At 44.5% G+C, this 16411-nt stretch overlaps 1 protein-coding gene across 3 annotated transcripts in view; it reads right to left on the bottom strand.

Annotated features, from left to right (window-relative positions):
• LOC115091755 (ecto-ADP-ribosyltransferase 5-like) overlaps positions 1–12928 on the bottom strand; it is a 41754-nt gene extending 28826 nt beyond the window's left edge. For 2 of the 3 annotated variants that reach the window (XR_003856809.1, XM_029601932.1), the window contains exons 1-2: positions 12598–12920; positions 3701–4430 (exon numbers count right to left, since the gene is read on the bottom strand). Coding sequence is in view for 2 of the 3 variants with exons in the window: in XM_029601932.1 (XP_029457792.1) it covers positions 3701–4430; positions 12598–12666 (799 nt within the window). In the remaining variant the exon portion in view is untranslated. Of the gene's footprint in view, positions 1–3700; positions 4431–12597 lie in introns of all 3 variants that reach the window. The other variant, XM_029601933.1, reaches the window with a different exon arrangement.
• Between the last annotated feature and the right edge of the window lie 3483 nt (positions 12929–16411).

Below are 16411 nucleotides of genomic sequence, written 5' to 3'. Positions count from 1 at the left end.
GGATTGTAACACCATTAACACTAGAGATGTGAATCGGAACCGGAATCGGGCCATGGCCAACATGGCCGGCGCCATCTTTAAAGATGGCGCCGGCCATCCAGTGTTCCTTCCATGTGACAGGGGCCGGCCAATGGCACGGATACCCTGTCACATGGTAAGGGCAAAGGGGCATCAGCGCCATTTTTATTAGTGGCAGCCGATGAGCCAAGAGCAGGAGATCGCTCTCCGCGCCCCCACTGGACCACCAGGTACTTGTAAAAGGTTTTGGGGGGGTCAGGAGGGTGGGGGAGGCTAAGGGGTCATTTTTAAAGGGTCGGGTGGGGGGTTTTTTTATCGGGCCATCAGCGCCATTTTTATTAGTGGCAGCCAAAATGGCGCCGATGGCCCGAGAGCGGGAGATCGTGCCGGGACCCCTCCACTGGATCACCAGGTAATTTAAAACATTTGGGGGGGATTCGGGAGGGTGGGGGAGGGTAAGGGATTAGTTTTAAAGGGTCGGGGTGGGTTTAGGGGTTGTTTTGGTGTGCCGGTTTTCCCGCTCTCCCCCCAAATAACTCCCGTTAGTGGACACTAACCCTATTAATGATTTTTCACGATAAATCGGGGGAATTTCTATTGTATCGCACACTCTAACGATTAATGACGATTTAAAAAATATCGGACGATTTTTTAAATCGTCAAAAAACAATTCACATCCCTAATTAACACCCTCTGTACCGGTTGTTGGCAAACCTCCCAAGATTTAACTTAAGTAAGCTGGTCATCCAGATAAGGGTATACCAGAATACCCTGCCTGCGGAGAACTGCCGGCATGACTACCATCACCTTGGTAAATGTGTGAAGCACCATAGTGAGACCAAAAGGAAGAGCTCAAAACTGAGAATGGTTTCCCAGCACCAAAAAACTGAGGAACCTCTCGTGAACGTGTACATACGTTCCAACTTTCAAGCCCGCTTCAGGGGTATCTCACTCCTTAAACACCAGCTTCTGTATAGTACAATGGAAGGGAAATGCCCTAGCAGGACTCCTAAGACCCTTCATGATAGGATCTTCACATTCATGCTCATATTTTTCTACATCTTTTTAATCCAAAGTTTCTTTAGGACCTGGGATATCACAGATTAAAATTCCTCCTTACAGAATAACCAGATCACCTGAGGGTCATCACCTTCCATTACTGGGATCTCCCCCTCCTCCAAGGGATCTTCATCCTCCTCCTCATCTCTCATCCTCCTCTGAAACTTATGATTCCCCATCCAAGTCTGGATCAGGAAGTTGTTTCCTTTTAGAAGGGTGAGTTGGGATTGCAGAGTCTCTACCACAGGCCACCTTCCTACCTTGGCAGGAAGCAGAATCCCCTTGGAGTGGGGCCACATCCCCACCACTCTTTTACTAGACAAGTACACTTTGTTCATTAGAAGCACAAACTCGGTTGAAAAACTTATCTTGAATCCTCATCTGGAGAGTCTACCGCCTCTTCAGACCTCTCCTGAACAATATCCGAGACCTCTACCACACAGGATGATGCCAGAGGAGAATCAGCTCTCTCACTCCTGACATCCCCTGCACTGCAGGAACAGAGGCCCAGATGACCACTGTTCCTGTGCTGCAGAGCAGACTCAGGTTGCCTTCCTCCGGAGCCTGCAATGCCTGCTTCCTCCCTGCTGCCTTCCTTCCATCTGTCACGGCACTTACAGCCACCCGGCTGCCCTACCCGTCACCAAGATAGGGCCCGCTCTAGCCTGAAAACTGTAGCTGCGTTCCTTTGTCCCCACAAGCTCAGCAGGAACCGCCATTATTATGCACCAAGTGGTCAGACTTCACCCCAGCCCAGCATTTCACCGTGGTCCACCCAACCCAAAATATCTGTCCCACGGCCCATACATGACTGCTGACGCACTCTCTCTCTCTCCCTCTTGAGCAATGGCGCTGCAAGCTGAGGCTCCCTGCCAGTGAAATGCCGGCTCTGCTCCTCCATCCTTTGTAGTTTTTACAAATTCTTAAAGAAACAGCTCCTGCATCATCAAAGGAGAAGTTAAAGAAATACTTTCCTGAACTGGATATCACCGCCAGGCAGGGATACAGAGGGAAAGAGGCGGGAAATGAGGGGCTGAGACCACTGTCTATGAAATTCCCCCACACACAACCAAGGCAAAGCCATTCCAAGCATCTCCAACCCCTGCTTGCCCCTACTCTCCCAGGATAATGGCCTCAAGATAGAGCTTAACACCCCTGGGAGCAATTTATCTCTTCTTCAGCTTGACTGACCTCTACCATCTGCTGGAGACAGAGAATACTGAGCAACTGCCGGTGGCGCGCTGTCTTATCTAGCACTGGAACAGCAAAGCTTTTTTTCTCTGTCTCCATCTGCTGGTAGGGGAGAAAAACCCTTTCATCTGGACAGATTTGAAGGACGATAAGGAATGTAACATATCATTGTAGCAAATTTCAAAAGCCATTTAATTGCATTAAGTGCACATAACATGGGTAAAATGTATGGACAATTCAGTAGTATATCTTGAGGCAATTTTTAAAAGCCATTTAACACGGGTAAAGTGCATTTACACATGTAAAATCCAGTGTAAATGCTTTTGAAAAGCAGGCCCTATTAACAGGCCGATACAGTACAGTGCGCTCCAACGGAGCGCACTGTTAGCCTGCTCTTGGACGCGTGTTTTCCCTTTCCCCTTATTCAGTAAGGGGAGGAAAACGCGCGTCCAACCCGCTGCACCTAATAGCGCCCGCAACATGCAAATGCATATTGATGGCCCTATTAGGTATGCTCGCGCGATTCAGAAAGAAAAATGTGCAGCCAAGCCGCACATTTTACTTTCAGAAATTAGCGCCGACCCAAAGGTCAGCGCTAATTTCACCGGGAAAGTGCACAGAAAAGCAGTAAAAACTGCTTTTCTGTGCACCCTCCGACTTAATATCATGGCGATATTAAGTCGGAGGTCCCAAAGAGTAAAAAAAGTAAAAAAATAAAAAATAAATTTGAATTCGGCCCACGGCTGTCAGGTCGAAAACCGGACGCTCAATTTTGCTGGCGTCCGGTTTCCGAACCCGTGGCTGTCAGCGGGCTCGAGAACCGACGCCGGCAAAATTGAGCGTCGGCTGTCAAACCCACTGACAGCCACCGCTCCTGTTCAAAAAGAGGCGCTAGGAACGCGCTAGTGTCCCTAGCGCCTCTTTTTACCGCCTGGCCTAATTTAAATAAATTAACTTACTGTATCACGTGCCGCGTTTTTTACTGTATCGGCCCATGGATAAGTGGTGGCTGCTGAACAGGACTGGATATTTAGCCATGATTATACGGCTAAGTAGCACTGAATATTGGCCTCAGAATAGTTAACATACAACGGGAATCTTATTCGCTGAAAGGATTCAGATGTTTTTCCAAAAACTGACATCCTCCCTGAGAGCGCACGCGTGTGTGTCAGTACATGCACATTTTATACATGCAGTGTTAGGACCATCAAAAATGGTAGTGGGTGAAAATAAAAGTATTTATGTGCTTAGAGTTACTCCCCTGACCTTCTCACCCTGAGGAGCGCCCGTTTCCCAGCTGCAGTTAGAAAGCCTGTGCACTTTTCACAGCGAGAAAAAGCGATTGAGCAGTTAACACCGTGCGAGTCTTTTCACCTGTACCAAAGCTGAACAATGTCTCCATTTCTGCACACTTACCCCCCTCGGTACTTACCCCCTAGGTATGTGCAGTTGTATTTGCTACACGTCTGCTTAGTGCTGTCCAAAACAAAGGCATGGCTTTCCGGGTCAAAAGTTGAACAAGTGAAAACTTCATTGACCGGCATCAACACTTCGTCTTCGGCAGGAAAACCAGAGAAATTCTGAATGCAAACTCCGAAGCAGGTCATCAGGGTAAAAAAAGAATCTTCTCCAAAACCCTCAGCCCTTTCTTTACTGGTGGATGTAGAAGTGAACTGCCCAAACCTCAGCTTCTTATCTTGGGTACTTGGTGGGTAGAAGTGAATACCCGTTACGCCCCTGTACACAGTCTGACATGTTTCTTTGCAGCTTCCTCGTAAGAGTTTTAACCCCGTTGTCAAATAAAAGTGAAGAACTTTGAAATGAAAGCTCTGCATGTAATATTCTGGAGATGCGCCTCCACCTCTCACAGCAGCATTGAAGTCCATATAAATGTCGGAATCAGTATAAACCAGTAAAGCTATCCCATGCTTGTCCTTGAAGCCTTTGGGGAGTGGAGGAAGTTTCTTCTCTTCTACCCTTCTTCTCCATTCTGAACTTGAAGTATCCCATGAATATCTGAACATCAGATTCATGGCTTTTTCTGCTTCCAATAAGTGCGTGGAGAGCATTTTTTCAGCCATTTTTTCTTCACATCCTATATACTGGTCATCAAAGGCTGTAGGTGCCATGTTTAATACTATGTCTGTGATACCGCATGTCACCTAAAAAAGATAAGATTCATTTCATGAGTTCCAATTAACTAAGCCCTGAGATATTGACTCCCTACTGACCCCGTGACTTCCAAAGACATTGACATCATACTAATCCTGCCATTCCACAACACATTCATGCCACTCTGGCACCATCAGTACCGAAGACATTGATTCTCTAATGACACCAGAAAACACTGACTCCTTAATGACTCCATCACTCTCCAGACTTGGTGCAAAGTTCATAGATAAAAAATACCAGTGGACTTTATCCCAAGGTTAAGAACATAAGAACATGCCATACTGGGTCAGACTAAGAGTCCATCAAGCCCAACATCCTGTTTCCAACAGTAGCCAGTCCAGGACATAAGAACCTAGAAAGTACCCAAAAATTAAGTCTATTCTATGTTACTGTTGCTAGTAATAGCAGTGGCTATTTTCTAAGTCAACTTAATTAATAGCAGGTAATGGACTTCTCCTCCAAGAACTTATCCAATCCTTTTTTAAACACAGCTACACTAACTGCACTAACCACATCCTTTGGCAACAAATTCCAGAGTTTAATTGTGCATTGAGTGAAAAAGAACTTTCTCTGATTAGTTTTAAATGTGCAACATGCTAACTTCATGGAGTGCCCCCTAGTCCCTCTATTATCCGAAAGAGTAAATAACCGATTCACATCTACCCATTCTAGACCTCTCATGATTTTAAACACCTCTATCATATCCTCCCTCAGCCATTGGAACAATCTACCTGAAGACCTAAGATCTCAAAACAATATAAAAACCTTCAAAAAAGACTTAAAAACTTTACTGTTTCGTAGATTCTTCTTGGATCCACAATCATCTACACAGACCAACTCTCAAATAAACTCATAACCTTAATCCTCAACTTCTCTAACCTCACTCCACATTCAACCTTATATCTGCTGAGTCTTACTTGGTTATGTTTATCATTATTGTTACTACAACATGTTTGTTGATATCTAATAACCTCTTTGTTAAAATTTATTCCTTTGTAAATCGTTATGATGGCTTTCCGAATAACAGTATATAAAACTCTTCAAATAAATAAATAAATAAATAAATAAATCTCTACTCCAAGCTGAAAAGTCCTAACCTCTTTAGTCTTTCCTCATAGGGGAGCTGTTCCATTCCCCTTATCATTTTGGTCGCTCTTCTCTGTACCTTCTCCATCGCAATTATATCTTTTTTGAGATGCGGCGACCAGAATTTAACACAGTATTCAAGGTGCAGTCTCACCATGGAGCGATACAGAGGCATTATGACATTTTCCATTTTATTCACCATTCCTTCTAATAATTCCCAACAATCTGTTTGCTTTTTTGACTGCCGCAGCACACTGAAACAACAATTTCAATGTGTTATCCACGATGACGCCTAGATCTCTTTCTTGGGTGGTAGCTCCTAATATGGAACCTAACATCGTGTAACTACAGCAAGGGTTATTTTTCCCTATATGCATCACCTTGCACTTGTCCACATTAAATTTCATCTGCCATTTCGATACCCAGGTTTCCAGTCTCACAAAGTCTTCCTGCAATTTATCACTATCTGCTTGTGATTTAACTACTCTGAACAATTTTGTATCATCTGCAAATTTGATTACCTCACTCGTCGTATTTCTTTCCAGATCATTTATAAATATATTGAAAAGTAAGGGTCCCAATACAGACCCCTGAGGCACTCCTCTGCCCACTCCCTTCCACTGAGAAAACTGTCCATTTAATCCTACTCTGTTTCCTGTCTTTTAGTTTGTAATCCATGAAAGGACATCGCCACCTATCCCATGACTTTTTACTTTTCCTAGAAGCCTCTCATGAGGAGCTTTGTCAAACGCCTTCTGAAAATCCAAGTACACTACATCTACCGGTTCACCTTTATCCACATGTTTATTAACTCCTTCAAAAAAGTGAAGATTTGTGAGGCAAGACCTGCCTTGGGTAAAGCCATGCTGACTTTGTTCCATTAAACCATGTCTTTCTATATGTTCTGTGATTTTGATGTTTAGAACAATTTCCACTATTTTTCCTGGCACTGAAGTCAGACTAACCGGTCTGTAGTTTCCTAGATCACCCCTGGAGCCCTTTTTAAATATTGGGGTTACATTAGCTATCCTCCAGTCTTCAGGTACAATGGATGATTTTAATGATAGGTTACAAATTTTTACCAATAGGTCTGAAATTTCATTTTTTAGTTCCTTCAGAACTCTGGGGTGTATACCATCCGGTCCAGGTGATTTACTACTCTTCAGTTTGTCAATCAGGTCTAGGTGGTAGTCCATCTGAATCATTACCCATAAAAACCTTCTCCAGAACGGGTACCTCCCCAACATCCTCTTCTGTAAACACCAAAGCAAAGAAATCATTTAATCTTTCCGCAATCGTCTTATGTTCTCTAAGTGCCCCTTTAACCCCTCGATCATCTAATGGTCCAACTGACTCCCTCACAGGCTTTCTGCTTCGGATATATTTTTTAAAGTTTTTATTCTGAGTTTTTGCCTCTACGGCCAACTTCTTTTCAAATTCTCTCTTAGCCTGTCTTATCAATGTCTTACATTTAACTTGCCAACGCTTATGCATTAGCCTATTTTCTTCTGTTGGATCCTTCTTCCAATTTTTGAATGAAGATCTTTTGGCTAAAATAGCTTCAATCACCTCCCCTTTTAACCATGCTGGTAACTGTTTTGCCTTCTTTCCACCTTTCTTAATGTGTGGAATACATCTGGACTGTGCTTCTAGGATGGTATTTTTTAACAATGACCACACCTCTTGCACACCTTTTACCTTTGTAGCTGCTCCTTTCAGTTTTTTTCTAACAATTTTTCTCATTTTATCATAGTTTCCCTTTTGAAAGTTTAGCACGAGAGCCGTGGATTTGCTTACTGTCCCCCTTCCAGTCATTAATTCAAATTTGATCATATTATAATCACTATTGCCAAGCGGCCCCACCACCGTTACCTCTCTCACCAAATCCTGTGCTCCACAGAATTAGATCTAAAATTGCTCCCTTTCTTGTCAGTTCCTGAACCAAATGCTCCATAAAAATGTCATTTATTCCATCCAGGAACTTTATATCTCTAGCATGTACCGATGATACATTTACCCAGTCAATATTGGGGTAATTGAAGTCTCCCATTACTACCGCACTACCAATTTGGTTAGCTTCCCTAATTTCTCTTAGCATTTCACTGTCAGTCTCACCATCTTGACCAGGTGCACAGTAGTATACTCCCATCACTATAGTCTTCTCCGACACAGAAGGGATTTCTACACATAAAAATTCAATTGTGCATTTATTTATTTATTTATTTATTTCGTGTTTTTCTATACCGGCATTCGAGATAAGGATCACATCATTCTGGTTTACAGAAAATGCAAATAAACTCAAACAGTAACAAGTGAAAGGAAAACTCTGAAGTTACAATAAAACAGGGGTGTTCAAAACTGGAAGGAGAAGGAAAGGCCAGAGGAATTTAACTCAACAAACAGTTGTTTGCAATGTTCAGAGAGTGTCTGACTGTAGTTGTTGGTGAATTAATGGTCAGGTGGGGTCTGGAAAGGCTTGCTTAAACAACCATGTCTTAAGCCTCTTTCTGAACGTTAGAAGGCACGGTTCCTGTCGAAGATCCGGTGGAATGGAGTTCCATAGCGATGGTCCAGCGGTAGAGAGGGCCCAGTCTCTGAGTGTTATATGTTGAGAGGTTTTGGTGTGTGGAACATGTAGTGAATCTCTGTAGGCTTCTCTGAATGGAGGTAATTTTTCTGAATGGGATTTGTAGGTGGAGTGGAGCATGTTGATGTATGGCTTTGTATATAATGGTGATTGACTTATGAATGATTCTGTAGTGAATTGGCAGCCAGTGTAGGTCTTTGAGAATGGGAGAAATGTGGTCTTTTCTCCTCGTGTTTGTCAATATTCTAGCAGCCGTGTTTTGGACCACCTGGAGAGGTTTGGTGTGAGATGAGGGGAGACCTAATAAGATAGAATTGCAGTAATCTATCTTAGAGAAGATTATTGCTTGCAGAACCGTTCTGTAATCATGAAAGTGAAAGAGTGGTCTTATTCTTTTCAGGACATGTAGTTTATGAAAACAGTCTTTCGTTGTTTGGTTAATAAATGATTTTAGGTTTAGACGATTGTCAATAATAACTCCTAAGTCTCTTGCTTTGGTGATGTGAAGGTTGGCTGGTGGATTCTTCGTGATGTTACTGTTTTCCGGTGATATGAGAAGGAGTTCACTTTTTGATGAATTTAGTATTAAGTTTAGGCTGGTGAGGAGGCCGTTGATTTCTTGAAGGTAGTTTTCCCAAAGTTCAAGTGTTTTTGTGATGGATTCTTTAATGGGGATCACGATCTGGACATCGTCTGCATATAAGAAGTGTTTGAGGTTCCATTTGGTTAGCAACTGGCATAGTGGTAGAAGGTAAATATTAAAGAGCGTGGGGGATAGGGGGAACTCCTATGGAGGAAGGATAGCGAAGGGATTCTTTATTGTGGATTTTAACCTTGAAGCCTCTATTCCTAAGGAATGTTTTGAACCAGGCCAATGCAGTTCCTGTTATGCCGATGTTCGCAAGCTGTTTGAGGAGGATGGAATGATTGACAGTGTCAAATGCTGACGAGAGGTCGAGGAGAATCAGTAAGAAGGCATGACCTTTATCAAGGCCCATGAAGAGGTAGTCTGTCAGGGAAATGAGTAGGGATTCTGTACTTAATGCTTTTCGGAATCCATAATGAGTGGGGAACAAGATGTTATGGTCTTCAATGTATTCTGATAGTTAAGTATTAACTAATTTTTCCATGACCTTGGCTATAAATGGTAGGTTGGATAGCGGATGGAAGCTGTTGGGATCTAAAGGATCCAAGTTTGGTTTCTTTGGGAAAGGTTTGATGGATGCCAGTTTGAGATCATCTGGATAGATTCCCTGGGATAAAGAACAGTTAATGATGTCTGCCAGTGTTTTGGCAATGGTGTCGGGGATTAGTAGTAGCAGTTTAGTCGGGATTTGGTCAAAAGGGTGTGAAGATGGTTTCATTTTCTTCAGAACTGCTTGTATTTCTGTGGATGTAATGGTTTCAAAGGATTGGAGAGATATGTCATTGTTGGGGTTGCGATATGAGCTGGAGGGTGATATGACTTTGGGAGTAAGCTGTGTTAGGAGGTTATTGACTTTATTAAGGAAGAAGAGGGCCAACTCCTCTGCTTTGGATTGAGCATGGTTAAGTGGGATGTCTGGAGCGTTGATTTGTGTTAAATTGGAAATGTATGAAGAGTCGAAGATGAGGTCATGGATCTTATGATCATAGAAGTCCCTTTTTGCTTTTAAGGTGGAGCTCTTGTAGGATTGAAGGGTGAGTTTGTAGGCAGTGATGGTATTGGGGGATGGTGCTTTACGCCATTTACTTTCTTTCTGTCATAAACTCTGTTTGAGTTTTCGGAGTTCATTAGTGAACCATGGTTGTCTTTTTGACGAGTTGTGGTTGAGTTTTTTTGTTGAAAGTGGACATAGTTTGTTTGCTAACACCTCTGTTATTTTAGACCAGGAGTGGATGGCTGAGTTGGGTGTGGAGATGTCAATGTGTGGGAGTTCTAAGGCCAGATGTTCACTGAGGATGTCGGAGGAGCAAGATTTCCTGTAGAGAAATGGTTGTTGAGGTGGTTGGATGTTACTCTTATGAGCCAGCGTGATGGAGGTAGAAATTAATGTGTGGTCTGACCAGGGGACCTGCTTGCATAACGGGAGTGAGGAGTGTGACATGCCAGAGTTCACAAAGATGAGGTCAAAGGTGTGACCAGCTTTGTGGGTGGGTTGTTGATTATCTGCTTGAATCCCATGGCTGACAAGTCTCATGCAGGATGTTTATCCTTTTGCTCTATGCCATCTCGGACATAAAGTGCCACACCGCCTCCCGGGTGCTCCTCTCTGTCATTGTGATATAATTTGTACCCCAGTATAGCACTGTCCAATTGGTTGTCCTCCTTCCACCATGTCTCTGAGATACCAATTAAGTCTATGTCATCATTCACTGCTATACATTCTAATTCTCCCATCTTACTTCTTAGGCTTCTGGCATTAGCATACAAACATTTCAAAGTGTGTTTTTTGTTTGTATTTTCATTCTGCTTTTTAATTGATAGGGATAAGTTGGAATTTTTTAGCTCAGCTGACTTTTTATTTACAGGCACTAGGACTACTTTTCTTATTATTGGAACCTCACTGTCGGGATGCCCTAATTATATTGCATCATTAGTATCCTTTGAAGATATCTCTCTCCGAACCATGTGCTGCTGAGCGACTGTCGGCTTTCCCCTTTGTTCTAGTTTAAAAGCTGCTCTATCTCCTTTTTAAAGGTTAGCGCCAGCAGTCTGGTTCCACCCTGGTTAAGGTGGAGCCCATCCCTTCGGAAGAGACTCCCCCCTTCCCCAAAAGGTTCCCCAGTTCATAACAAAACTGAATCCCTCTTCCTTGAACCATTGTCTCATCCACGCATTGAGACTCTGGAGCTCTGCCTGCCTCTGGTGACCTGCGCGTGGAACAGGGAGCATTTCAGAGAATGCTACCCTGGAGGTTCTGGATTTAAGCTTTCTACCTAAGAGCCTAAATTTGGCTTCCAGAACCTCCCTCCCACATTTTCCTATGTCGTTAGTGCCCACATGTACCATGATAGCCGGCTCCTCCCCAGCACTGTCTAAAATCCTATCTAGGTGATGCGTGAGGTCCGCCACCTTCGCACCAGGTAGGCAAGTTACCAGGCGGTCCTCACGCCCACCAGCCACCCAGCTATCTACATTCCTAATAATCAAATCACCAACTATAACGGCTGACCTAACCCTTCCCTCCTGGGCAGTAGGCCTTGGGGAGATATCCTCAGTGTGAGAGGACAATGCATCACCTGGAGAGCAGGTCCTTGCTACAGGATCCTTTCCTGCTACACCTGGTTGCTGCTCTCCCATCATGAGACCTTCTTCCTCCAAGGCAGCACCAGGGCTGCCAGTCTAAAGTTGGGACTGGACTACTATGTCCCTGAAGGTCTCATCTATATACCTCTCTGTCTGCCTCAGCTCCTCCAGGTCTGCCACTCTAGCCTCCAGAGATCGGACTCGTTCTCTGAGAGCCAAGAGCTCTTTGCATCGCATGCACATGTACAACTTCTCACCGGTGGGTAAAAAATCATACATGTGACACTCGATGCAAAAGACTGGGAAGCCCCCCTCTTGCTGCTGGACTGCTGCCTTCATCTCAAATTTGTTCACGTGTAACCCTTTAAAAATCCCCCTGTGTGCGCCGAACCTATTTTGCATATGTCCCGGGGCTTTGAAAAAGGGGCGGTCCAGGGGCGGGGCCGGTGCAGGGCGGTCCGGGGTTGGCAAGCGTAACTCCGTGGAATAACGTAGAGGGGGATTTAGGTAGGGCTGGGGGGTGGATTAAATAGGGGAAGGGAGGAAAGGTGGAGGAGCAAAAAAAAAGTTCTTTCCAAGGGAACGGGGAAAGCCATTGGGGCTCCCCTTGGGCTCGGCGCATGCAAGGTGCACAAGTGTGCACCCCCTTGCGCACGCTGAGTCTGGATTTTTTAAAGTGGCATCTACCTATAAATTAAAGGATGAGCGGGTTGGGAAACACAAACAGTCTAACTTCAGTTAGTCAGCCTGAGTGACTCACTGCTCTCTTGATTAACAAATGTTGGTACCTAATCAAACCAAATCACACTATCTCAACACCTTTCCAAGGTGAGTAACTGAACTGAACTTTTCAACCTTTTTACTTAGGTACACACTGCTCCTAGCTTATTTCTAGCTTCTGGCTACTTTTTTCTTTCCTTTTGTTTTTTTGTTTGTTTGTTTTGTTTTTAATGTACAAACAGTCTAACTTCTGCTTACTAGCTGCCTTACTGACTATTAAAAGCACAAACACACTAAATAATATTCCCAAATAGTTAACTTTGCCCCAATACTTTTAAAAAAGACAATGTCCCAAGCAAAACTTACTGATTCCTTTCAGCCACCAGCAAGGTGATGCTCACCTCTCAGTACTCCCACTGGATTGGCAGTTTAAAAATGTCCCCTTATAAATGTTTTACCTCTTACTAAGATTCTGGCTTTCTTCCAGACCAAAATGACTACTAGAACGTTACAGTACAATAAATAATGGCCTTACCTGAGCGATTTCCAGCAGAGCTAAGATGTAGAGGGAAGCACAGGTGGCTGACACAGACCCCCTTTTCATTGTCAGATAGTCCTTTAAGAAAAAAAGAAATGTCACTGAACCAGAAACAAATTATCTCCATCCAGGCACCACAATGGGTCAATGCAGGAGAGAAAATGGTGATTTTGCCTCTGTTCCCTGCTCTGAGCATTATGAGGAGTGCCTAGGAGAAAGATAGTAACAAAGGCAATGAGTGGCAGATTAGGCACAAAAGCCACGGTTTGTATCATAGAAACATAGAAATGACGGCAGAAGAAGACCAAACGGCCCATCTAGTCTGCCCAGCAAGCTTCACACATTTTTTCTCATACTTATCTGTTTCTCTTAGCTCTTTGGTTCTATTTCCCTTCCACCCCCACCATTAATGTAGAGAGCAGTGATGGAGCTGCATCCAAGTGAAATATCTAGCTTGATTAGTTAGGGGTAGTAGGGGAAGTAACCGCCACAATAAGCAAGCTACACCCATGCTTATTTGTTTTACCCAGACTATGTTATTCAGCCCTTATTGGTTGTTTTTCTTCTCCCCTGCCGTTGAAGCAGGGAGCTATGCTGGATATGCGTGAAGTATCAGTTTTTCTTCTCCCCTGCCGTTGAAGCAGGGAGCTATGCTGGATATGCGTGAAGTATCAGTTTTTCTTCTCCCCTGCCGTTGAAGCAGGGAGCTATGCTGGATATGCGTGAAGTATCAGTTTTTCTTCTCCCCTGCCGTTGAAGCAGGGAGCTATGCTGGATATGCGTGAAGTATCAGTTTTTCTTCTCCCCTGCCGTTGAAGCAGAGAGCTATGCTGGATATGCGTGAAGTATCAGTTTTTCTTCTCCCCTGCCGTTGAAGCAGAGAGCTATGCTGGATATGCGTGAAGTATCAGTTTTTCTTCTCCACTGCCGTTGAAGCAGGGAGCTATGCTGGATATGCGTGAAGTATCAGTTTTTCTTCTCCCCTGCCGTTGAAGCAGGGAGCTATGCTGGATATGCGTGAAGTATCAGTTTTTCTTCTCCCCTGCCGTTGAAGCAGGGAGCTATGCTGGATATGCGTGAAGTATCAGTTTTTCTTCTCCCCTGCCGTTGAAGCAGGGAGCTATGCTGGATATGCGTGAAGTATCAGTTTTTCTTCTCCCCTGCCGTTGAAGCAGAGAGCTATGCTGGATATGCGTGAAGTATCAGTTTTTCTTCTCCCCTGCCGTTGAAGCAGAGAGCTATGCTGGAAATGCATTGAAAGTGAAGTATCAGGCTTATTTGGTTTGGGGTAGTAATACTCCTTGTTACCTTGGGGTAGTCACTTCACTCTCCTTTGACGAGGTACAACCCTTGATTGTAAGCCTTCTGAGGCCAGGGAAATATAGCTCCTGAATGTAGTAGTAAGGAAAAGGTATCAGCTCAAAATCTAAATAGATGTAAGCTAGTGGCTCATTACGTTGTTCTTTTCCCTGCCTGTTAGTTACAGAGGAAAGTATATGCCAAATGTTCTTTGAAAGTCAAACGAAAGGTCATTAACACCTTCTTGTGATGTCCCTTGGACAAACTCTCTTGATTTCCCAGAGGGAGTCCTTTGGCTGAAAGCCAGTACTATATAATTTACTAGACTACACTGAAACCAAGTGGACATTACTTCCATGAAATACTGGGGCAGATTTTCAAAGGGGTACGCATGTAAGATACGCGCGTAACCCCCGAAAAGCTGCCCCTTCCACCCCCTGCGCGCCCTGCCGAGCCTATGTTGCATAGGCTTGGCAGGGCGCACAAGCCCCGGGATGCGTGTCAGGGGCGTGTCGCGGCAGCGCGTCATCGGGGGGGGGCATGTCGGGGGGCGTGTCGCAGCCGACGCATCATGGGGGAAACGTTTAAAGATAGAAAGACAGAAGGAGAAATACAGGAATATAGCCATGAGGTGAGAGGTTTACCTGCATGTTAGCTGCAGGCTGAAATAAAAAAATAGCATTGTTTCTTTCTCTTACTTTCCTATTTTGGGAGCAGGAACAAACATAGGGGCAGACTTTCAAAGGGTTACGCACGCCGGGCCTATTTTGAAAAGGCCCGGCGGCGCTCATAAAGCCCCGGGACGCGTGTAAGTCCCGGGGGCTTGAAAAAATGGGCGGTCTGGGGGCGGAGCAGGGTGGTCCGGGGGCGTGGCCAGAGACATCTCCATGGCCACTGGGCCGGGGGATCGTGTGCTGGCAGTCGGCCGGTGCACGCAAGTTACGCCCGCCTCTGGCAGGTGTAACTTGTGAGATAAAGGTACGGGGGGGGTTTCGGGCTGGGGGCTGGGTCAGGTAGGGGAAGGGAGGGGAAGGTGCAGGAGGGAATGGAGAAAGCCAGCTGGTCTCCGCGAGGGCTCGGCGCACACAAGGTGCAGTACTGTGCACCCCCTTGCGCGCTCCGACCCCTGATTTTAGAACATGCACGTGGCTGCACGCGTATATTATAAAATCGGGCGCACATTTGTGCGCGCCAGATAGCGCGCAGAAATGTGCGCCGTGTGCGTACCTTTTAAAATCTGCCCCATAGGCTTTGTTGTTGTTGTTGGGGGTTTTTTTTGGGTTTTTTTAGCAAGAGAATTAAAATGATGTTTTAAATACGTTTTGTTTTGTTTAGACTAATTTAGTGCAGGGAAGTTTTAGAATATTTGTCAGGATCTGATACAGAACAAAGAAGGAATATTATTACTCTTTTGTCTGGACATTCACCCCCATGAAGAAAGTTAATCCTGGGTCTCCATGCAGAGCTGGAAACAAATCTTCCCAAGCATCAGGATCTGCTTCATCAACCATCTGCACTGCAGAGAAGTTCATCTAAAGCATTCGGCCATCATAAGAGATTATCTGAGAATTTATGCAAATATTCTGGCCAGAATTTAGAAGGCAATTTTGAAACCACAATAATTTTTAATCTTCTAAAAAGTGAACTGAACTGAGATTTAGACTGGGGTTAGTGGTTCTCTGTTATAATTTACAAATTTGCTGAATTTTGAATGCTGATAGGTTCTTCTTTGACTCTAATGCCACGTGCTTCTGTTTTCTGTAAAGTGTAAGGATCCAAATGTGTTATGTAAATGTGCATGTGCTTTGTGATTATGTTTGTTTTAGTTTATATATATATATATATATTATTTTTCACTTTCTGCTCCAGCCTCTCCTCTCCATAACTAGGAGAACCTTTATTGTGCGAGTGTGCTACACATCCTGAGAGGTGGAATTATTTACGTGGCCTCTCCCATAAGTGCTGGGGATTTGCATAGATAAAAACCAAAATGGCCTATTTAGTCTGCCCAGTTGAGATTCTTCCACTTTGTGTAGATGAGCATATAAATTCCCAAATACCAGCCTGCAGAGCAAATCTGGTCCATCCTTGTCTTCTGTCCAGCCCAGTAAAAGTTTGTAAAGTTACATTAGGTGTGGCTCGCAAAGCTTTTTCTCTCTGCTGAGGACCCAGGTCATCATCAAAGGCCCAGAAGTTGCCTCTGATGATGCAGTGAAACCTGTGTCGCCAGGTACAGCCTTTTAATGAGGACGTCAGCACACAGGGGAAGGGGAGGTGAGCACATGGACAGGCAGGTCAGCATCTGCTCAGCGCGGCGCTGGCCCTTTAAAAGAAACCAATCACAACAGTACATGGGGGAAAGGAGGGCAGGTGAGCGTCGCTGCAGCAGCCTGGGCTGGCTTGCTATTGGCGCTTTTTCTACAGCAAGACAATGAGAAGAACAATTTTCTCATCCTGCTTCACTGCAGCAGCTGCCTCACCTGCAGACGTGGCAGCGTCGTGGTGCTTCACT

The sequence above is a fragment of the Rhinatrema bivittatum genome, chromosome 5 (genome assembly GCF_901001135.1).
Source record: "Rhinatrema bivittatum chromosome 5, aRhiBiv1.1, whole genome shotgun sequence".
Lineage (NCBI taxonomy): Eukaryota > Metazoa > Chordata > Amphibia > Gymnophiona > Rhinatrematidae > Rhinatrema > Rhinatrema bivittatum.
Note: the sequence above shows the minus strand (reverse complement) of the source record. Positions and strands in the feature narration are given on the sequence as shown.